The sequence below is a fragment of the Merops nubicus genome, unplaced genomic scaffold (assembly GCF_000691845.1).
Source record: "Merops nubicus isolate BGI_N331 unplaced genomic scaffold, ASM69184v1 scaffold18379, whole genome shotgun sequence".
NCBI lineage: Eukaryota > Metazoa > Chordata > Aves > Coraciiformes > Meropidae > Merops > Merops nubicus.
The window spans coordinates 44,500-69,183 of NW_008630442.1; the positions used below are offsets into that span (position 1 = coordinate 44,500).

Here is a 24,684-nt window from a genome sequence, read left to right on the forward strand (position 1 = left end):
CAACAGTTCTTGTATTAACACTGGCCTCCTGAATGTTTGTTATATTTGAGCTTTGCTGTTTTTGTCGTTCATGAAGGAGAGGCAGTGGTTAGTAGAGACCAGCTTTGTGGATGCACTGTACTTGTAGAGAAACGTGTGTATTTTGTGCAGGTATGTATATTCTGGGCAGACTATAGCTGGGGTACCTTCTCTCTCCATGGAAGAAATAAGTGATATCTTGTTATGCTGCTCTCTGTAAAGAATTTTTTTCAATCTCACAGGACTAAGCTCACTTCCAGGCCCTCTGGGCAAAACCTATCTTTACATTTCCTTCCAAATTCTTGAGGTTGCACTGAAAAGAAAGAAAAGATGACTTGTATATACTGTTCAGTTAAGTTCATTTTCACAGAATCATGCAACCATAGAATGGATTTGGTTTCCTTTATATCCCTTTTATCTCTTGCTATATATTGGACTTTGTAAGTATGTAAGATATATTGCAGTTAAGAAATGTTGCAGTTTATTAAATGACACAACAAAACTCTGTATTCTGGGTGCACTCAATAAATCAGCATCTTGAAAAAATACCAGAGAGCAATGCAGGGTTTCAGTCCAGCCAAAACACATTTGGAGGCTTTCTTGAACAAACTTAACATGAGCAATGGTGACAAAAAGTTTCAAGCATTACAGATTTGCTGGTGGCTAGTTAGGGAAATAAGAAGACTCTTCCTGAAAGCTGGCAAGCCCTTCCCTAGTAACTATTATTATAAGAGAGAACTTTTCATTATGAGTTATTTGGATTTGGCAGCGAGGGAAACAAAGCTGGAAAGAATATTTCTCAGTGCTCACAGAGATGTGGTATGAGTAGCAATAGAGATAAAATGGGATGTATTAACACAGACCTTTCAGTGGTCCCATCTTAAGAAGAGGCAATGAAGAACTTATTCATAGCAAATGAAATAGCAGAATAAAGAGAAATAAAAATAAAGAATTACTATTTGCTGCTGCTGCCTTACAGAAAGAAAATGGGAAATGCTTTCAAAACTCTTCCAGAGAGAAATAAATGAGATGGGAGGTTTAAAGCAAACAACTGAACAAACTTGCTTGGCAGCCTGGGATGCTCTTTGTCAGAAAGTATCTTAAATTGTCAGGAAAGGCCAAGCTGAGTAGGAGAAGGGCAAGAGGAAGGAGGTGAAGTTTGTGAAACTAATTAATGTGTAGCATGTGAAGTTATTTTCCTTGAGTTATGCAGATTTGGAATTCACTCTTAGCACACTTTTTTTTTTTTTTTTTTTTTTTTTCCCATTTTTTGGCAGTCAATTTTACAACAATATTCAGATGTTTAAGATGAGAATCATGAGCCCATGGTGTCCCTCCTGGATGGCAGTGGGATTGACACTACTGATGGAGTAAGAGCCCAGGAGACTGCAGCGGGACTCTGAAAACCTACCAGAGGGTAGATTTGGGGCCAGGAATGGTTTTTCCCTCAGTCATAGGTTGAATGCTTTTCCAACCTTAATTCCAGCAGCTACCATGAAAACCACGTGTTCTGAACATCAGGTGCTGCTGTTTGTTCCAGGATACAAAAATTCCATTTTCAGGTACAAAATATACAACCATCCTGTCCACTTCCAAAAAAGTCTCTTAAGATAATGCTAAAAGGGATACATCAAAGAAGGACCTTGTCAAAAGTTTTCTCCCCATCTAACATAAACCTGCAGACAAAGCCCTGGATAGGATGTTGGTGCTATTAATCTTTTGTGTTGCTTCCTTGTTGACAGAGGAGCTGGAAATTCAGAGTGGTTTTTTTATCTATTTATAAAACATTTCCTGTTCCAGCAGGTTTAATAGGGTGGGGTTTATTTCAATTTATGAGTGATTGTTCAGGTAGACTGACAAGCTGCTTCCTTCAGCTCTACATCTACCTACTGCAGCCTGTGTACTTGCAGTTGTGGGAGAATTCATTAAATGATGCTAAAGATGTGAAAGAATTAATTACAAGATAATAAGTTATTACACTGTCCCCTGGAATGTGACACCTCCAGGAATCAGATGCTCCAAACACTTTATTTAGAAGATGTGTGTAAATTACTCCTCAAACTGTGTTTTTATTTGTTTATCCTGCTCTCTGCAAGACAATGAGATGGTTTCCTCCAGTCGTTGAGGTCTAGGAAGCTGTCAGATATTTTATTCTGCTCGGTAGCTGGCCTCCGACGACATGAATATTTTTAATCATGGCCACTGTATTTTTTTACCAGGAAACTTTTGTGCAGACAGTGACAATGATTTAATTTCATGTCCTTGGTTTTGTCTTTCTGGGAACTGACTGAGCTCTTTAATACCCCTGAATGAGGCAAACCAGCACTAAAGCTCAGAGCAGGGTTTATGGTGCAACACAGAATATGCCACATAGCCTTCAGGCTGGCCAAAATACTCTCTTTTAAAATCCAGGATAATTCTTTGAAGTATTTATTGTAGTCAGAAAAAGGCAGTGGGATCAGCAGAAAAGATATTTTATTTATGCCAGAGATACAAAGTTGAGGCTTTCTCTCATGGATGTGCAGCTGCTGCAACTTTTGCAGACATTTAAGCCTGAAAGTGGGGATTCTTTGATTACTTTTTTTCCTAGTTACCTGTTCCTCAGAAAAATCACTTTTCAGTTTCTTCCTTGGCTTGCTTGTTTGCTGCAGAGGAACAGGTCAGTGCTGCAAAGCAGCCATGGACTAAGAATATGAAATGATGTCTGCATATTAGCTCAGGATGCAACCGTGCACATTTCTGGCTGTTTGTTGAGTTTGTTTAGTCATTTGTTTAGTTTCCGCTGGCAGGCTCCGCGGGGACATTGGTGGTCTTGTTGCACCGGGGGGAGGAACCTCTTGTTCCTTCTCTCCATTTCCCAGAGTGCAGGAGCTGTAGAGGCAGAGCCAGAGCGGGGTTCACCTACGCTGGGTTTCCCCTGGGTCACCTGTGACTGTGAGAGTTGATCAAGAGATGCCAAAAAATATGAGAAGGTTCACCAAAGTTACAGAAATAATCAAGGGAAAGCTTTTTTTCTTCCCTTCTCAGTGGTTATAACATTTGGTATTTTATGAAGGATTCCAAATGCCCAACTTGACACGTTTTTGTGCTGGACACCTTTTATGAGAAGAGCCCCAGGACTGCTGGAGAGCCAAACCTTCAAGATTTGCCCTGAGTTCCCTGTCACATTTATACCTCCAGTCATTTTCTAGATGAATCCACAGATAAAGTTGCATGGCAATTACTTTATTTGGTCTCTTTGAAAGTTAAACTTAGTGTTCATCCTTTTAGAAAGCAACAATCTGCATGTTATTCTGGCAATATTTGGTGAGAGGATAACAGAGCACAGGTTTCCCTTGTCATTGATTTCATTACAGGAAGTGCACGATGCTAAACCACTAAGTGACGTCGACTGAATGAATGGGTTTTGAACTTGGTTTTTTAAATGAAAGTCAGATTATTTGTTGGACATGTAATTATGAAAATATTTTAACAGCTTTTTTCCTTGACTCTGCAGTTACATATTTTATTTTACATAATGCCCACGATCCACAGTGCTGAGAAAGCCTAATAGCTGCCACCAATAAAAAAAAAAAAAACACAGGAATCAGCAATGAAAAACAAGAAGTTACCTCAGGACCTGCTGGTCCTGAGCCAGAACCTGGAGTTCAGCCAGGGGACTGTTCCTGGGTCTCACCAGTTTAATCCTTTGCTTGCATCTAACAGGAACAGCCTTTTCTATCAAGTACATCTTGCTGATGCATATAAAATACCTTTTGAAATTATTTCAAGAAGTTGTGATAGCACCCCAGCTGGATTACCTAAATGTGGTACTTGAAGAGTGCACATAGTTGGGTTTTCAAATACTGTTTTATTTATTCTGTTCATCTTTAGTATAATATCAAGCATAACAGCCACAGAAAATCTATACAATAGATTTTAATATTCAAAATGTCTCATTATGCAAAAAATACACAGTGAGAATATGAAGTTGAGTAACACAATGTCTGGGCTACGTTGGAAAGCTGAGCCCATAAATTCTACGTTGTTAAAGAATTTAAGGTATTTAAGGAGAATAAACCAAGATGCTTTAAGAAATGATGCCAGTAACTGAGAGATGGGGAGGAAATAAAAGCAGATCTGTGTAAAGAGACCAAGGGCAAAAGCATGGCAATGAGGAGTAAAAATAGCAGGATAAAGATTTTACTGCTACCAAAAAAAGAGTTCCTCATGTGGTTCCTCATGTGGATGTGAAACTTGAATAATGACCAAAGTAACCTTCATGGAAGAGAAATCTGAGATATTTACTCACAAGCTCTCCAGAACACCTAGGTGTGGACACAGGTGATGAAGTAGCTCCTTGTGAAATAACTGTTTACCCAGTGGAATAAAATCCAGCCAAATCCATTTTTGTTTCTTTATTAATTGTCAGGATTAGAGATTTCACTTTCAGGTAGTTTAATCTGCAGGTCTTTAAAAAGATAATCTCTCATAATTGTATCTAATGAAAACATTCGTTACATTATGTTGTCTTTGAATTCATTCATCCCTTTAGATTTGTACCTTATTGCCAAGCAGTAGAGTTTATTGCAAAGCTTTGGAAAACCACATTCTGTTAAAACAGAATCTTTTCCTGAGCATCAAGAAATGCCAAGCATTTTATCATGATTTCTCTACAGTCGTTGCTCTTGCAAATTCCATTTACCAGTTCACTAAAATGCTTTTTTTAAAATATTGCTTCTGCATGTAAGGGAAAAGGAGTTTATGGACTCCTTAAATTATGAAATTGAGATAAGGAGTTCAGAAGTAGCCCTGATTAAATTTTCTTGGGCTTTTTGCTTATATATTTTGTTCTGACATTTTGCAGAGCCTCTTAGGTGGGAAATTAAATGAAATGTTTCCTTAAAGCAGCACTCTTGCCTACAAAAGCAACATGTGTGTTCAGTTTAGCTCATCAGATTAATTTGCTCTCTTCATACATTTTCATTCCGGGGTATTTTTGGTTTTATACATAAGTATCTATAGCTCTTTAAGGTAAAGCTCATTCTCAGCATTTGCTTTGCAGGGGATTTTCTCCTTTCTATAATGGGATGTGTTAAAAATAGCCACGATTCAATCAAAAAGCCAAGCAAGGCAAACTAATCTGGTTTTGAACTACTGAGCTGGCATGTACACCGAGTGAGGGATTGGCACTGGGCTTTTTCTGTTGCTTTGCAGCTGGCAAAGCCACCTTGAACTGCAAGTTTCTTTTTGAGTCAAGTCCAGCTTAGTGCTCTTATCAGTACTCATCCCAACCAAATAAGCTTTTCGCAGAAAGCAGGCAATCGATAGACTCTAAGTTTATGTAGTGACTCAGTACCTGCCAGGGCTCTGAATAATGCCAGAACCTGGGGATTTGCCTGCACAAAGCCTCCCAGAAGTCAGTGATGTTCTTAGCAGCAGCATTAGCTTCCAATCTATGATTTTCCTTCTCTTTGGGGAAATGAGGTGGTGTTTTCTGTGTAGTTGTAGCCTGGTGCATCGATCTTTGGATGCCCACCTCGCTGAAGGGCATTGCAGAGAAGTCAGGTGTGTCCATGTTGAGGCAATTGATGATGCTCTCTGGTTTAGGAAGTGCCTTAAGCACTTCTGTCTTCTTCTAACTTCACCAGAAAAGCTGTCTTTAAAGGTGCCTCTTAAAATTTATCTTCTTTGTAACAAGCTTTTTGGTAGTTGGGCTACCCTTTGTCTACCCTTTTCCTCCCTGTATATACCTTCTCCTGAAGTAATCTCATTTTCCTTTGGCAGCAGCACTATGTCGGCTCCAAAACTGGTGTCTTAGTCTTCCACACACTGCATGTCTGCCAGGTTTTTTTTTCCCCAGCATTTCCTGTTGGTATTTTATTTTTCTCTATTTAGATTAGTTTCTGTCACACCCACAGCATTCCCAAATCCTGTTTTATCCTTTTTTTGCTCAGTGTTGGCACCGTTTCTTTCAAGTGTACTCACGACACTGGAATTCTTTCAGATGTTGTTTTCTCATTCTCTGCTTGTATCCCAACTTCAGTCACCAAGAAACAGCCCACTTTTTGGTGCAGAAAGCCTCGACTCCAGTAGTTTCCTGCTCTAAATTATTTTCTCACATTTTTGTCCTGATTTGTGTAGACACTTGAAGTAGAATATTTTTCCACTCTGCTCTTCACTTCTGGTTGCACTGCAGTTCATCCCTTTAGTGTGTATTTCTGCTCAAAATTAAGAGCTCAGGGTGGTGTTGGCAGAGAAGTGGTGTTGCAGTGTCATATTGAAGCCCCGGAAGTAAATCTAGATAGCAGCTGAAGATCCAGTTGAGATTGTGCAATGTCTGGAAGGAGCACGTTACTTTAAAAGCCTCTTCAGATGATATGCTGGAAGAATGGGGAAGTTTTAGTCATGGTTCAGTTTTCAAGTTTAATAAACAGACCCAAGTTGAAGATAACACCTGGGATCCTTCCTTCTAAGGAGGAACTGGAGTTCTGGGTTCTGGGATAAGAGGATGAGAGGTGGACTTGGGAAAGATTAAAAGCTGTTCTTCCACTGCTCTGTCTTGCATCACTGTGTGAACATCCCCAGGTAAATGCTAAAGCTGTCTGACTTGGAGTTCAGTTCAGAAGCCTCTGGAGGTTCAAGGTAGACGGACAAATTGTCAGCATAAAGACGCAGTACATGCTCGGAACAGAACATGTTTATAGAATTATAGTATCATAGAATGATTTTGTTTAGAAGGAACCTTTAAAGATACTCCCGTGCCATCGGCAGAAACATCTTCAGCTAGAGCAGGTTGCTCAAAGACCCATCAAAACCTGACCTTGGACACTTCCAATGATTATAGAATTGTTTCTGTTGGAAGAGATATTTATGCTCATCAAGTCCAACTGTTACCCCAGCACTGCCAGGTCAACCTTTCCCTCACCTCATCTCCATGGCTTTTAAACCCCTCCAGGGATGGGGACTCCACCACTGCTCTGGGCAGCCAGAGACAGGCTCAGGCAACCCTTTCAGGAAAAAAATTGTTCCTCAGGTCCAACCTAAATCTCCTGTGGCACAACTTGAGGCTGTTTCCTCTTGTTGTGTCACTTGTTCCTTGGGAGAACAAGTTCCATCAGTTGTGTGGCATGGAAAAATCAAGGGAGTGAATGGTGCTTGTGCTGGTGGAGTACAGGTAGTGAAGAGGGGGAGAGGGAAACTCGGTGTTCATCCATCCTCAGGGGGGGATACTGAAGTCGGGGCAGAGGACCTGGGTGAACAACAGGGCACAGCATCTTCCCAAAGAGACCACGTGCCTGAGAGTTTTGGGGAAAAAAATTAATCGATACAGAAAATAATAAAACAGAAACTGAGGGACAGCAAAATAAAGGTTTGCTACCAGCCCTTTTGGCTGAGAAAATGATCTCCCATCCTTCCAACTATATACCTGGCAGCCAACTGAATTGGGAAAGCAGGAGTAATTCATTCACGAGAGGCAGGTAGTTGACTGAGGTTTTGAAAGCAAAGGCTCTAAGATAAGCTGCTTGTTAGCCCAGTTAATCTGGTTCATAGGGAGCAGCCACATGATGCTTTGCTGTTGCTTTGGATGAAAAGCTGAGCAATATTATTCTTCTCACAAGTCACATTCTCTGCTGGAGTGCTGAAGAGTGATGATCCAAAAGACGATGCATGTTCCCTGGGGTAAAGGATGCACAACTCTTCGTGACCTGATGACTGCAGGGTAAACGTAATGTGCTTTGTAGGAATAACTCCACTGCAGATAAGCCTGGGAGGAACTTCTCCATCAGCTGTGGCCCTGCACTCCCCAAGGAGTCACCCCACGGTAATGAGTTGAGGGCCTGACTTTTCAGCTCCTCTACCAGTGCAACCTTGGTCAAAACACTTCTTTCCTGTGTCTCAGATTTCCTTTCTGCAGGTAGGACACACAAAGGTGCTGATGGCTTGTTTGTCTTCAACAAGAGGAACACACATGTCTGATTTCCACAAACTATGCAGGGCATATAGGAACTGGTTCTCCGGATGTCCCCCAGTGGAGGGAAGGGTTTGGGTTCATGTACCCAAGGTTGAGGTCCAGGGGCATTGCCAGCACTTGATGTTCTGCAAAACAGCATCTCCCCAGAGCATGCAACACAATCAGCCTTTATGATATATTGGGTTTCTCTGAATTTCAAATCTGTTTTCCTTTAGAGGTGTTGGCTTGGATTTGCTTAAATTTCTGTTCAAACTCCTGCAAGTTAAAGGTTGAATATTTTGGGGGAACTTTCCAAAATGTTAAGCTCCGTTGCATAAGTTGCTTCACTACATACTCCTGATAAAAGGTATGTGCTTTTTGTCATCTGGAGGCTCACTGTGAAATCTGAAAACTTCAGGCTGTGTCACTTTAATATACAAACACACTCAGCAATACAAAGGGCTTAAAATGAAAGCTGCGCTGTTATCTCCTCAGACCAGCAGTTTTTTCAAGGAGGTTCTAATGCAGAAGCAGAATAAATTCCAGTTGTGTCTTTGAAGGTTTTTTAGTGTGATATCATGGACATTTAATCCGTGCTGTGGCTGCTTTTAAAAATAGTAAGGAATTGCAAAGTGAAGCAGTTAGGAGAAAAGGCTGTTTGAGCATTTCATCAGTCTCACTTGCTAGAGTCTGTCCCAGCCTGGGGTGGACCTGGTCATGGCTGTATCTTTTAACTATGATGCTGGTGAAATGCCCCTGGGTCGGTGTAGTGCAGTGTGATGATGTATAGAGATATAAAAACAACTGAAGTGATGGCTGCAACATATTGTTTAAAGCTGTCCTAAGACTCAGAGTGCATTTAGGGTTTGGGTCGGTGGAGAAGCAGCTTGTTCCTGGTAGAGGGCTGGACTGTTCTCCCCTTAGATAAAAGCATTCAAAATGGTGTTGAGATTATTTTGCTCATGTATGAGGGTTGGGTTTTTTTGGCCCATGTGTTTTTTTTGGCCCATGTGGGTTTTTTTAACAGTGTTAAACTCTGGCAGCTAATGCAGTGAAAGAGTCATTTGCGGAAATGCTGGAGCCTAATCCCTTCCACGGGGTTTCAGCAACAAGTCGTTTGGCTGAACAATTTCCTTGCTCAGCCTCCTTCCTCCACCTATTCAGGGATGGAAATAGCCTGAAATCTACTTGACCTTCTGCCTTGTTAATAAGTGCAGTTAACAACCCCTTGTCCTAATGAAATAGAGAAACAAAATGCCTCCCTGCTATCGTATTTAATTAAATGGTGTTTCAGGAAACTGTCGCTTAAACAGTAACTTTATTTGCCTGGCATTGGTTTAATCTTCCCTTTTTGCTCAAGAAGCAAAGATGTGTTGAGCCCCCAGGCAGGAGAAATTCTGGTTTTATTCGTCAGCTATGTACATTTTTAGGGGGAAGAACTAATAACACCCAGGCATTGGTGTTTATCCTAACCAGGGGCCTGATTTATGCTTCTCCTTCTCTCCAGGGTCCTGCTCGCTGTGTTTGTGGAGTGAAATGGCACTAGAAAAGGAACATGCTTTGGAAACTATTTATGGATTTGAATCAGCTGCTTTTCTATTTAATGAAGTCCCTGTCTTTGAGTCTGTGCCATTTAATTAAGTGGTTTATATAATTGCTCTCTGTCATCAATTCTGTCCACCTTGGAAGGTTTGTGTTTTCTTACTGAAGGAGGTGTTTTATTTAATGCTGGTCTGTAGGTCGTTCAGCCTGGGAGAGAAAACAGCACACAAAAATGCAGAAGCCCAAGGTAAAGACACTTTTGGTAGCAGAGTGGACTGAGTTGAATGGGGTGAGATGCTGCTAAAGCTATTCTTTTCCTCCTCAGTTGATGATGTACCAAAACTTTCTCTTATTCATCCTCTTTTTAGGAAGAGGAGCCATGATCCAGTCTTTGTGTCAACACACACCACATCTGTGCGCCCTTGGCACAACACCTAGCCTGGCTCTTTCTCTGCTCTAATCCTGGGGATATTGCAAGTGTTTGAAAGGTGTGGTGTTCTCCACATGCAGGTAGTACCTTGCCATGCCCTCAGCAGCTGCTTTGTGCAATGGAGTCTCTAGAGCCAGTGTTGGTTCAGAGCACTCTCTGCACCCTGACCATTCTGACCTGTTAATGTGCATTGATCGAGGGAGAGTTTCCTTCTTGGCAGCAGTTACTTTGGTGGCAGAGTAGAGATTTTGGAGTGACCTGGTTCTCCACAAGAGTTTATGGGTGACATCTTCCTTCTGACTCAACGGACACCCCTATGTGGGAGACACATGTCCATTTTTTTCCAGTTGATGTTAGTTTGGGTAAATTGAGACAGATCCTTTTCCTGCTGTAACCTTTGGGGTGTTTCTTAATTGTATTCCTTTTTGGTTGTTGTTTCTTAAACCCTCCAGTGTTCTTTTGGTTCTTAAATTCCAGGTGTAAGAACCAGACACAGTTCTCCATTAACAATTATGTCATAACTTGACAACAATGAGTTATTATATTTCCTCTATACCTCTTAGGACTCCAGCAGCCCTTTTAAACACTATGTCATTCCATAATCTTTATGTTTCAGCTGCTTAGCACCCCCATGACCACAAAGTCTGTTGGGCAAGAAAAACTTGTTTCCTGGCAGACTGGTGTTACAGTAGCACACAAAGAGCAGGGACAGAAGTTCACTTGATTCTTGAGTGGTGTTGGATTAGTTGAACTGTGGATGTGGTGCTTTCCTCCCTGGCTCCCAGCTCCTTATGTACAGTGGCCTTTTCAAACCCAATGCCAGAGAGGACCTAAGGAAAAGAACCATAACTGCATTTCAGCAGGGTTCATTGGATCTCCAAGTCGATGCCCTTACAGATTCTTCCCTTCCGTGCACACCGCTGAAGGCAAACGTCGCCGGGCCGTGGGTTAGGTTGTTCAGAGGACTGCACGGCCACATCTCCCTCCTCCCCTGCTGCTGCGCAGGGTTCGTCCCGGCGCTGGGAGAGCCCGCGGGGGGCGCCGGGAAATGCGGCTGGAGCAAAGCGTGGCTGTGCCATCAGTTCCTGAGTCCCTCCGGCTCCCGGGGGTGCCCCGCGCAGCGGAGCTGCCGGCACTGATCCCCAGGCTCTGCAGCACCACGTCTTCCTTGCTCACTGCCTCCGTTCTGACCTCCTCCCTCATCACAGCAGTGGAACTAACACTGGCCTAATTATTAATGTGACTCCTTCATACAGAATTTTTCTAAGGTCACTCATAGGAGAAACATGGACCTAAATGAAAGCTTAAGGGTTGTTTCCAGTGTCAGACTTATCCCACTTACTACAAGCCTTATCAGGACTGGACTTGGCTGTTGGGCCCCGGGAGACAACATCTGGTGAAAGCTACTGCTCTAGGACAGCAGTGGGTGACATGCTGCCTGCTCCTGCAGGGTTCTGGGTGTGCTGCCTCTCTGACGTCGGGACATACTGGTGATTTAGGACTGTGGGGGGCAAAATAATGGTCCTTGGTGTCGTTGACACTCCACCGTTATTTAAAAGTTCTTGTCTAAACTAAAACCAGTGCGCAGGACCACAGCAAGCCTTGGTCTCCCCATCCTCAGCAGCGCTGCCCTGAGCATCCTTCACCCCACACAGTCAAACAGATGGTGGGCAGAAAGGACACCAGCAATACTGGTATGTTTCTGTGCTGGGCATTGTAGGAAATGCAAATTCCCAGCTTTACATAAGATGTCTTGTGTCCCAGACTCTTCATACATCACCTGATAGCAATGCCTTGCTCCGTAGAATTACAGAACCACAGAATTGTTTTGGTTGGAAGAGACCTTTAAGATCATTGAGCCCAACCGTGCCCCAGCACAGCCAGGTCCCCACTGCCCCATGTCCCTCAGCACCACATCTCCGTGGCTTGGCAACCCCTCCAGGGATGGGGACTCCACCACTGCCCTGGGCAACCTGGCACAGCCCTGGGCAACCCTTTCAGAAAAGAAATTTTTTCTCAGCTCTAACCTGAACCTCCTCTGGTGCAACTTGAGGCTGTTTCCTCTTATCCTAGCATTTTTTTGTTGCAAGAAGAGCCTGACTCCCACCTGGCTCCAGCCTTCTGTCAGGGAGCTGTGGAGAGCCAGAAGGTCTCCCCTGAACCTCCTTTGCTCCAGGCTCAGCACCCCCAGGTCCCTCAGCTGCTCCTCACCACACTTGGGCTCTAGACCTCATTGCCCTTCTCTGGCCACACTCCAGCACTTTAATGTCCTTCTTGGAGTGAGGGGCATCCATCACAGAGACACCCCCTGCCTGTGCAGTCCCCTGCTCTGCATGGCCGAGGTGGTATCAAGCTGAAGGAAAATGTTTCCCAAAACTATGACTTATACAATGGGAAAAGCAACGTCTTGTTCCTTAACTTCATTCTCTGCATGAATTAAATTATTTGAACTACATTTTTTCTTTTCTTTTTGCAGAAAAAGAATCTAAAGTAGAATTCAGGTTTCTGACCGGATGGGTGAATTCTGGTGAAATTCTAAGCAGGTGAAAATATAGCCTTTTGATCTCCTGCCTAACAAACTAATTCTTGGAGTGTCTCTGCCCAGGCCAAATCTTTCTAGTTTTTGTGTTGATTTCTGCAAGTGGTGATTTCTGCTTGGCAGGAAGTGATGTCTTTAAATCAGGAGATACCATTTCGACTAAAATATTCCTCTGTACTCTGTCTTTGCTTGGAGGGAGAGAGCAATGGCAGAGCAAGAAGAATGCCTCGTGCTGTTTAATTGAGTCCGATAGGCTATAAATACTTTTTTTCCCCTCAACTAAAGTAGCAGAACTAAAGGCTTCTGGTAAAACTGATTCTTCATCAACCATCTCATATCTCTCTGCTAAACAGAAAAGCATCTGCACAGGAACACCTGTAGAAACTCCCTGGAGTGGTTTTAAGGCACTTTCATTGCTGATGAAGTCTTTCATTTCAGGATCCGCATCGATGCGAGGTTCCGGGCGCAAGTTTTAAACATCGTTTTCTCTTGGTCATTTCACACAACTGATTTTTTTTTTTTCTCCTTCTATGCTGAACTTGGTGAGCTCAGGAAAATAGGCAATGCAGAATTTTACTGTATCAAAAAATACTTGATGCCTGGCTTGTAAAATGAGCAGGGCAATACTCTTGTAAGGTTCGTTGTTCTTATGAAATTTCAGCCGTTTTTTCCATCATTACTCCTCCTTCTTCCACGTCTGCTTTTTTATGCCAATAGAAGAAAAATGATCCCCCAGTGCTTAGATTTGATTACAGCAGCGTAAGAAAATGTTTCAGTTCATCCTGGTTGGGTGAAATTTTTCTGGCAGGTCTTCAGCAAATGCAGCCTCTGCTAGGGGAGCTCTATAGGAGCAATCACTTGTGACCATAAATTGTAATTTGGGACTTAGATTTTTCTGCACTGTTAACTAACAGTAATGGACAAGTATTTTCATGCATTTTTAAACCTTTTTTTAACATCTCCTAATTTAATATTCAGCTCATCTATGTTAATAGTTGCAACCAATTAGCATAAAAATTGGGTTAAATAACATAACTCTTTTTTTTGAGGAATTCATTGAATATATTTTGCTTTGTTCCATCAGCTAAATGATGCCTTTTGGCGAATAGAGATATTAGTCTTGTGTGCCAAATATTAATGTCCTTTACATATGGCCATGTGGATGTGTTAGTCATAATTATTGCCTGTCTCTTGTGTCTGTGCTTGTGAGTCTTCCAGGATTTATTTACGTCACCTTTACAATAAGCTTCAGCTTCCTATTTTTTAAAACTAACAGGAGAGTTATAAAACAAATGCTTTGTCTGTGGCTAATTTTCAGTTTCATTTACCCACTAATCTTAATTCTTCTCCTAAAAAGGGTAGGAGTAATAATTGGCTTCCTAGCACAATTAAGATTCAGTTTGTGTCTGTGCATATGCAGTTTAAGTGCTAATTCATTTCCTTTTACTAGGGTAATAAATCCTCTTACTCTCGTTATTCTTGGTATATTTACTAAACATTTTTTGGGTGCATAAATACAGTTGTCTAAACAACCAGAGGAGGTATTCTGGTTGGAGTAGCCATCCCATTGAATTCTCTGGAAATATTTTTACAGAGTCACAGAGGGGCTGAGGTTGGACGTGCCCCTTGGAGACAGTGCGGTCCAACCTCTGCTGGAGGTGGGGCAGCTGGAGCAGGTTGCTCAAGAACATGCCCAGCTGGGCTTTGACTGTCTACAAGGATGGACTCTCCACAGCCTTTCCAGGCAACCTGCCGCAGTGTTTAAAAACCCTCATCATTAAAAATGTTTTCTTAGGTTTAAATGGAATTTCCTTTATTTCGGTTTGTGCCCGTTGCCTCTTGGGTGTTCACTGGGCACCACTGAGAGAAACCTGGCTCCATCGTTTGTGTTTGTGCATGCGGGGAAGAGTCCCCTGAGCCTCCTCTGCGTTGGGCTGAACAGTCCCAGCTTTCTGAGCTCTCCTTGTACAGCAGATGCTTCAGTCCCTTACTCATCTTCATGTCCCTTCACTGGACTCACTCCAGCATGTCCCTGTCTCTGTTGTGCTGGTGAGCCCAGCACTGGACCCAGCACTCCAGACACATCTCACCAGTGTGAGATGGGCAGAGGGGAAGGGTCACCCCTTGACCTTCTGGCAGTGCTCTGCCTAACACACGTTATGCTGTCATGATGTTGGCCCTTCTTGCAGCTAGGGCACGTTGCTAGCTCATGGTCAGCTTGTTGTCCACCGGGACTCCCAGGTCCTTCTTCAGCCATTTTTCCAGCTGATTAGGCCCCAATGTGTACTGTTGCATGGGGTTGTCCCTCCCCAGGGGCCGGACTTTGCAGTTTCCTTCATTGAACTTCATAAGGGTCCTGTTGGCCCATTTCTCCAGCATGTCCAGGTCCCTCTAAGATGCAGCATGACCACCAACTGCTCCTCATAGTTCTTTGTCGTTGGTGAGGTTGCTGATGGTGCATTCTGTCCCATCACCCAGGGCCATTAATGAGAAGAAGATACTTGATCTCCTTGTGAATAGGCTTCCATTTCATGACTGTATGAATCAAAGTACTTGATTGTTGTCATCAATAATAGTAGGTGTCATAGGAGTTCTTCAAAACTCAAAAGAAGAGCATGTGTTTTGACTTGAGGTATTTTGAATATTTTCGAATCAATAAGGCATGTATTGAAGGCACTAAATGTGGGTTGTGTGATAGACTTCAGGATAATAACAAACAGAAATCATTGAGTGGGTATATTCATAAAGAGTCATCCCAGCTCTTGTAGGGTTGTGATTTAATAATTTTGTCAAAGATTGGAGAAGTGATAAATAATCACAATTCAATTAACAATCCAGATAAATTTGACTCATTTGTTGGGTGAACATATTTCAGTATAATCACCCGTGAGTCTATGTATCTCACATTGCACAGAGTAGGTCACAAAAGGAGATTTAGGGGCTCCATGGGCTGCACATGAGGTCTCAAGGCAATGGTGAGCCAATAAGTGTGTAGGAAATGGTTAATAAAAGTAAGGAAGTGGTTTGGGAATTAGTAAGTGTTGGCCCGTGGTGTACTGCCTTGCTGTGATCGCTGCCCCTGAAGAGCAACGTTGGAACATAGGAGTGCCTAAAGGAGAACCGTGTGAATGCTTAAAAAGGTTAGAAAGGGTGCAGGATAATGGGCCACATAATAATGTGCTGTTCAATGAGCTCCATCCATTGAATTTATCAATGAGATGATAATGGGGTGATTTGATCCATTTGCATGAGAAAGAGGAATGTAGGTGAGCAGACATTTTACTTGATTCAGTGGCTGAAAGTCAGATAATAGCAGATTCAGGCTGGAAATAATGTGAACATTTTCTGTGGTACGTGAATTTATCCCCCAACAGGAAGGATAATTAACTTCCAGGGGTCTCTGTCTCTGAAACAGAGTTGAATATTTTCCAAAATTGACTTATTCATTCAAACAATGAGATAGGAAAGTCCTGTGGTCCTGATTCGAGAAGCCAGATGGGATAATCATAATGCTCCCCGTGCCTTGATAAAATTAATCTTTTAATTAGGCATCCATATTCCAAGGCACTCCTTGTAGCTCTGCCAGTTGCAGTGACATCTCCAACAAACCAGTCTCTGGGCTTTGGTCCTTCCCTCATCTCTGGGGTGAACAGCTGCTTGGCTATGTCACGTGTTGCTGTTAACTTTCATTAATTAATTAAAATTAGCTATTAAAAAAATAACTTGGGTGAGTATTTCACTAACCACTCTCTCACTGGGAGATGGAAAAGAACTGGTCTGTGTTGGTTCTCACCTCTTCTGCTCCGTGCCCTGGATGAAGGAGGACCATGCCAAGGTCCACGTGTACGCTCCCTGCAGTGTCACACATTCTGTATGACAAATGTTGGAGGGGTGGGAGGGAGAACAGAACATGTAATTCTTCCACTGCAAATCTGGTTGCCTTGCTTCTCATCCTAGGACATTCGACTCAGTCAATGGAAGAAGTGAGTGACAAGTGATGTCTTAGGGAAGGAGCTCACATGCATCATTTGAGGCCATAAATCATCATCATATTTTAGTTTTAGCCGTTCTGTTTGATGCTGTGGTTGCTTGGACTGCTCGTAGCCATAAATCCACAGATAGACTGTGTCAAGGAAGATCAAGCTCTCTGTGCTCAGAGCATAAAGTCAGAGAGATCCACAGCAGATGGCCCTTTCCTCACGTTTCATGGACACCAGTTCTCACTGGGCAGTTCACTCTTTTCTGCAGCTGAAGCAGCTGTGGATTGCCATAATTACGGATTTAATGCATCTCTGACAATCCAGTGTGAATACTAATTTGAACTTCAGACATCTCCGTGGTATCAGGTTAATTTTCTCGTGATTACATAGCTTCTGATTAACTAAAGATGTTTGTCAGGGTAATATTTTTCCATCTACAGAAATAAGTGTTGCGAGGACTGCAAAATAATAGTGGTGGGTTTGGTGTTCAGTCCTGGGAGAGAATTTCTGAGTTCCCAAAACATTTTCAGGTATCGTGCTTTTGCTGATAACTTAGTTTTAAATTGTGAGTTTGGCTTTCCTAGGATACATATTGATCAACAGTAAATCATGTACTTGACTATTTGTTTTGGAGAAAAAACAAAAGACATTTTTAATAGAAATAATAAGCAAAGTTTGTATTACAGGAAAACTCTACTGATGGGTTTCTGCTGGCGTGTTTGTTTTTTAAATAGTTCCTGGCTTTAGAAGGCAAAATGTTTGTCTTAGTGCCATTTGTAGATCTTCTCTTATCCTCTTGAGAGTGGATGATGTTTTGCCATCATGTGTTTTCCTTTTGAACAACTATTCATAGCTGCATGTCCTTACTCCAAGAGGCTTGGCTCGGCAAAATCTTACTGCCTTCAGTGGAGTTATTTGTGGTCCACGCTGAAGTTGGGGCTGAGGTATGAATATCTCTCTGGAATCACATAAAGTGACACACATGGGCCTGGAGGCACAACTCTTATATCTGCTTCAGTCAACACCAGCCTTTCCTGCGTGACAGTGTGAATAGGTCAAGAAGGCGGTTTGGCTGCAGTACATTCAGCTCTCCCGAAGGCAGGGTCCCAGAGAATATTCTTGAACCTTTTCCTTCCTATAGTAAGCACCCAACAGAGCATCAGGATGTCAAGAAACAACTCTTGAAATGATGGTAAAATGGGAACAAGTTTGAAAACAGCATGGCTGGGCAGGGGGAAAGTACTCATGAAGTTGTCCTGGTTCACCTTGGAAGCAGGGATGTCTTTACCAAAATAAAGTGGGTCAGGGGGAGACTGACTTTCGGGTCTTTCATTTAATCTGAGATGTGAGATTTCTTTAACATAACAATCTGATTTTTTATACATATATGTAAATATTTTTTATCCCTACTGTACTCTTTTGAAATAAACAGGAAAGCCTTACAGCATTGCTACAAAAAAATCACTAACAGGCTCTCTGGAAGACATTTCTTGTCTACAGCCCTATTATGCCATGGTTTTTACCATCCTATTGGGAGGCATCTAATAAGTTAAGTGCACTGTTCCTGGAATAATGAATTGTGTGGGTGGCTTCTGGTGTATTTTTTTTAAAATATGTGAGTCCAAAAACCTGGATATAAAAGTACGTTTGTTAAGGAGTGCTGGTCTGAAATGTGGAACGTGAAATTATGGATGGGATCATTATCTATTTCAGATAGCACCTCTAGTGGAGACCTTCTCAGTGAGCTTGAAATGGCTGAGCTGGGATGGTGGCAGTGACAGACTTCCACAGCCCACATCTGCTCCTCAGGAGCACCAAACATGCTGTGAATCCAGGGGGACTCTGGAGATCCATATTAATCCTGGAAGAGTCTCTGAGATGCCTCATCTGCATGGGTTCAGCATCTTAATTTACTTGAAATGCTGTTTCTCTGATATCCACTGAGGCTTAAGAGAATAGCATGGAAGATTTGGCTGTGCTGCTGAGGTGACAAGTGGTACCAAGACTTTTAAGCACAGGCATGTTTGCTGGGATGGATGAGCCAGGGAACATTCACTCCCTAGGCTGCAGCTGATGGGAACTGAACTAGCAGGTCTTCTTATACCCCAAGAGAACCAGTTTGCTCTCTGCACCTTACAAATCCTGGTGCTTTCATGTGCGTGGAAATTTGATCTTCTAGCCCACTGTTTAGGCGTTGAAGTTAAACTGACTAGTCTGTGATTCTGTTTCTCTCCCTTTGCACTATTTTCAAAGCAGCCCTGACATTTGCCCTTTCCAAATCGCCTCTCACCATCCTCTGTGAGTTTTCAAAGGCAGAGGTCGTTGGAAATAGCTTCAGCCCAGTGCCCGTGTGTACCTGAATGAATTTGGTCTGGCCCAGCCAGCTGGAAACCAGCACATCTTTATTCTCACTTCCCAATGTGTTCTTTCCTTATTCCTTAGTCTTGAGATTTCGGTTATTTGCCTCTGATATTAGCTGCCAGTTGAACTTGGTAAAGATAGTGAGTATTGTAGAAAAAAAACCAAATACTCCAGCTTTTATGGCATCATCTGTCAATAGCTTTTCTACTCTGCTGAGCAGTAGGGCACCATTTTGCCTGGGTTTTCTCTTGTTACAAATGAACTCATAGAACCTTTTCTTCCTACCTTTGCTAGCTCTGAGTAATTTTTTTCTTTAGTCTGCATTTGTTTCTCAGTGTTTGTTTTAATTTTATACTCACGTGAAATTCTGTGTGTATGTGTCCTTGACTTTGAGACCACCAAGCAGCTTATGACTTAGCCAGGTTCATTCTTAGAGTTTTTTCTGCATTGGGATAGTTTTCACTCACATCATTTCTCTAAGGAAAAGTTTGCTCCTCATATCTCCTTTTCTCCTTTGACTTGCAGCTGTTGGTCCTCTTGCACTGTCAAGCCTCAGAGATATTTAAAGACTTTTTTTTTTATTATGTTGTTTTCTCCTTCAAGAATTAATGGTCACCTGCATACAAGTTCTTTTGCCTTCCTATCTTAGAGGGCTTCTAAGTGCTGGAACGTCCTGCACCCCAACTGTGGTCTTTGCTGCTATCACCAATCACTGCGAGGTTGCTGGACAACCTGTGCTCAGAGATACATTTCCTGTAACATACCTGAGTAGTTGCAGTATTTCGTTACATCTTGTGTTTTGGTTGATGATTTGAGTTCCTGGTGAAAAACCTCAAGCTTTCTACATTATTTTTCAGTCAGTATCCAGTGACCCTGCAGTATCATGATGCCCTCTGCTTCTCTTTTTTTATATGATGGCTTTTGGCAGGTCTGTCTCCCTTCTACTGGACCTAGAAGAGCAAAGACTCTCTTGATGCACAGGGCAGCTCATTATTTCCACAGCCTCCTTTCTCAGTAAATTGTATCATCTGTATTAAGAATTCAGTCTTGTGAATTATTTACCAAGCTTCTCTTATTGCCCAATTATATTCTAGTTCTGAGACTGCACTAATTTCCTCCCAGCTCTTTTTGTGTGTTAGCCACAATTCTTACAGACGTATCTCATAGTGTACACAGATCAATCCCACTCTAGTCTTCCATATGTTTCCTTCCCATGAGATTATCATGGCCAATACTATCTTCCACAGGATTTACACCCATGTTCATTTGTTGTACCTGTCTCAGGCTTTTATTTATCAAACTCACTTGATCCTATGTAAAAACTTCCTGCTCTGAGGTAAACCAGGAGGCGAACACCGTAGAAATTCCTCTTTTATGTAAGGTGGACTCTGCTCTTGCAGTTCAACTCAACAGTTCCTGGTGTATCATCTCTGAAGAAGGAAACTTGTAGTGACCCACGTGTCTTTGGAGGGAAAAGTGTGAAAAGGAGACTCAGCAAGAGGAGACAGAGGAATCCTGGTGGGGTGTGTCTCCTCCTTTGGTGTCCATGCTGCACCAGCAGCACCATTCTCTGAAATGGATCACGTGTTTTCCTGGGGTCTCTGAATGTTTGCAGCTGCTGGGCAGGCACAGTGAATTGTCTGGAGAATATTCAGGCCATAAACGTGTGTTTTCCGTCCTTTCCCTCTAGGCCACAGGAGTCGGTGAGGAGTGCGGGTCCGAGGCGAGAGAGTTTCCATCTTCTGTTTTTTAAACTGGAAATCTGTGTTTATGAATAGTGGCCATTCCAGCGAGTTAGATCCTTCAGTTGCTTGCTGTGCCCATGTGCTGATCTTCCCTTGGCTCTTGTTGGCAGTGCTCGTTCTTCACAGGGTCATGGAGCTGCTTAACACTTGGTGTCGTAATTAGCATGTTTTGTCACAGAGCACTTGGGTCACTTCTTGCATGTTTACCTGCATACTCCTCCAGAGAAGGAGACTCCACAGCCTCTCTGGGCAGCCTGGTCCAGGGCTCTGCCATCCTCATAGCAAAGAAGTTTCTCCTCATGTTTTTCCACTGGAAGTTTTTCCATGATGAGGGTTTATCAGCCAATAACACAATTTAATGAGACCTGCTTGACTGCTTCAAGTGCCAAAAATACACAAAGTCCCTCCGTGCACTTGGGTGAAAACCTGAATTTTAAAGGTAGAGCAGGTCGGTGAAGCCAGGCAATGGGATGCATTGGGAGGTACCAGCCTGCAGAACATGATGAGGATGCAGCTGTCCCTAATGGATGTGATGGTCTTCCACACACCAGACTCTGCTGCGTGTCGAAAGCCTTCTGAAATTACCCAATATAGCTGCGTGAGGAGGCTGCTTTGTCAAGCTGCCACTTGACTTTTGAAGTGGCTTCATAAAGAAGCCTTTAACTAACCATTTTAGACCTTTACTTCCCCACATACAAAAGGAGCTCCCAGAAGGATACACTTCAGAAAAGCAGAGCAAATTTTAGCAGGCATTCAGCATAATTTATGAAAAGAAATTTTCCTTTGGATACGTGTTTCTTCTCAACTGAAAGATGTGGGCAAATTTGGTAGTCACAGAAGGATGCGTTTGAGGTTCAGGTTACCACACAGCTGAAGGATTGAAGCTTTTCCTGGTGGGATTTTGATGTAGAGTTGGGGTTTTTTTTAGTGAACAGAGACAAAATTTTTATGACTAAGCGCTGCAAGGATATTTGGCTGTATGTAGATATTTTAAAATATCTGTTCTTTATGTATGAAATACTAGTTTTCCATGGTAGGATGAAATACCCTAAAGTCAATTAAAGTATTACAGTCAATCCTTTATTTAATTTGGAGAAGGATGCTTCAGACAGAACCCAGATTCACGGGGGCATGCTGCAGTTTCAATTCTATAAAAGAAATGGGTCAATTCCTGCCAGAAAAAAAAAAGGTTTTTGTGTCTGAGAGAGGTAATGGTCAGCAACGTTCATTTCTGTTACACTGTTGTCTTGAGGAGAAGACAACACCTGGGGAAGGTGCCAGCATGAGCAAGTCCATCCTTTCTTTACATTGGCTCCAAGCTGCTTTCTTGTAGGGATGGTGATGGAGAAGACAGACCAGCAAGTGTTGTATGATGCATTGTATCTATGACTAATGGCTGAAGTTGGGTGCTTTCCATGAGCAGCTACCTTTGTAATTCCTTCCTGCAGGATTAAGTGAGACCCTGCAAAGGAAAAGAGGATAAACCTGTTTTGAAGCCTCAAAGTAGCAAAATGTGTTTTTTTCCCCCTAACTTCTGCCCATGATGCAAATATGTATATTAATGCGAGTGGATTTCATGAGAGCTCAGAGATGCCAGCACTGGCTGGAGGAGGAGCAGCTGATCTGTTGGTGGGTTGGTCACGGTGGTGGGATGCTCTGCTGTCATGCCAGCAAACAGAATCCCAGAATCCCAAACTGGCAGGGGTTGGAAGAGATCATCTTGCCCAACCCTGCTACTCCAGCAGGTCACCCAAGCAGGATCACATCCAGGTGGGTTTGAAATCTCTCCAGAGCAGGAGACTCCACAACCTCTCTGGGCAGCCTGCTCCAGGCTCTGCCATCTTCACACCAAAGACGTTTTTCCTCCAGTTCAGATGGAACCTCCTGGGTTCCAGTTTCTGCCCATTGCCCTGGGTCTCTGGGCTGTGAGCTGCACTAAAATCCTTAAGGGAGGCACAGGGGGAGTTTCTGACCTGCTGAGAAGTTGAACACTGTGCTCTGAGCAGTGAGACTTGCAGTGAGATGGGAGAGCATGGATATAGTGAAAGTCTGTCTTTTTTAAATGTTGTCTCAGTTTTATTCCCCCCATGCCATTAGCTTCTCAGTTTCTTCAACACCAAGCAGGTACCTGAGCACACATACTCCCACCCTCACATGCTTTAAATGTTCCAGGTACTGTAAGTGACTTTCTCAAGCCAAGATTAAATTGCTTTTGTGCTGAACAGAATGAAGTCCCACCTGTCTCACCACTGCAGTGTAGCTGGGGGTGGGATGACTCCAAAGGGCCTGACCACCTTTCCTGCCAGAAAAGGAGGGGAGTTTGTGTTGGCTTCATCACTGCTTGTCCTTTTCAATCTGTAATGGCAGGTAGATGTAATCTGAAAGGCATCTTTTCTGCTCGTTAGCATTTGCTGCTCTAGGGAGAATTCAAAACTACACCCCCTGCAGAGTAACACCTCTTCTGGAAGGGAACATTAAACACAGACCCCTGCCAGAATTAGCATGCAGTGTATTTTTGGGCTTTCCCATGGAAGAAAACCACTATTGATGTGTAACATCCAAAAGGTTGTCTTCATGTGGAGAGGTTGTTCAGTTTTCCTAGAATAATTTCATCCATCTCACATGGCTTAGCTTGCAGAAGCCTTGCACACCACTTCAGTGATATTTTAAGCTTGCAATTTAATTGGCAGTTGACTTTGGAAAACTAAATATAAACCCGGGAAGAGCCTGTTGCTGAGTAGAGGTAACTCTGGGTCAGTTCCCAGCCTGAAATAATGACCTTATTTATTTTTCTCTTTTGTCTTGAGGTTGGCAGGAAACCTGGAGCACTGGGCAGCATCTTCCTTTTCCACTTACATTTGTATCACAGATGGAAACCAAAAAATCCAACTGCAAACCCATGCCAGAAAGAGGGACATTCTACTCTGTCTCATGGAGTACTCGCAGGAGAGGGATGCTCATGCTTACAAACCAGAAGGCTGGTTTGTGTTTGGATCTCACCAAGGTGTCTGAGCCCAAGCCCCGAGGGAAAGAAGCACTGACAGATGCTCCAGAGGCAGATGCTCTTAGCAGTAACTTGCATCTGTGTTTTTGCACAAGGAGGTTGTGTACCATCAGTACAACCATGCCACCTTGTGTTTCCTTACGGCCTTGAGCAGTTAGAGCAAAAAAAAGGTGGAAGAATTTTCTGATGTGGATGCATGGGGATGGATATGTGGATAGAAATATGTAGGTTTTTAATACTGCCAAATGTTCTATTTCCCTGATCGAGCCTGGTTGTCTATCAGGTGAAGTGATTCCACTCTGTCACTTTGTACTTCAAAATTTATTATGAAGACGTTACATTTCATAGTTATATTTTCAAAATAGGTTAATGCTGAAGAAGTTGAGCTGTGGGGGGCTGTGTGTGGCTCACCCAGCACTGGTAACTCTTTCTGGACTGCCCTGCTGAAGAGGGGTTATGCCTCACCTCAGGAGAGTTTGGTCCATTATATGCCTCGCTTTCTGGAAGTTTTGGGTAGGCTGAGGTAATTTTGGCTGAGAAACGTAGAAAGCTTTTCAAAACAAAATTTATTCATTAAACCTTTGCCTCTTCTCTACACAGTCAGCAGCAGAATACGTGAAGTCCCGCCTGCCTGAAGTCCTAAAACAGCATCTTCAGGACTACGAGAAGGACAAGGAGAACAGTGAGCTGTCTTACCAAACCATCCTGGAACAGCAGATTTTATCAATTGATCGGGAAATGCTGGAAAAACTGACTGTATCCTATGACGAAGCAGGTGTGTTTGTGTTTCTTTCATTTTCATTACGTTTTACTGAAACAAAATTGCTCACTTTCAGTCGTTCTCCCCAGTGCTGGTGCAGGCAAATTGAACTTTGTCCTCAAAAGTGGGAGATGGTGACCCAGTGAAACATTTCTTCCTCCTAAACTCATGTTGAGACAGAAATGTTTCCACTTCAGTGATTGAATTGTAACTAGCTGGAAGGACAGTTACTTTTCTTACCACACTTTGTAATGCGCTGATGTTAATTGATCTAGCTTCATTGTCTCTGCACATGGTGCCTTCTGGTTTCTGCTGGTTTCTCCTTCACTGCTAACTTATTTGGGGGGTTACTTAGCTAAGAGTATGCTGGAG

At 42.8% G+C, this 24,684-nt stretch overlaps 1 protein-coding gene across 1 annotated transcript in view; it reads left to right on the plus strand.

The window, feature by feature from the left end:
* Positions 1–24,684, plus strand: part of PPM1L (protein phosphatase, Mg2+/Mn2+ dependent, 1L) — an 89,080-nt gene that overhangs the window by 44,431 nt on the left and 19,965 nt on the right. The window contains exon 3 of the mRNA XM_008947322.1: positions 24,153–24,327. Within this exon, the coding sequence (XP_008945570.1) occupies positions 24,153–24,327 (175 nt within the window). The remainder of the gene's footprint in view (positions 1–24,152; positions 24,328–24,684) is intronic.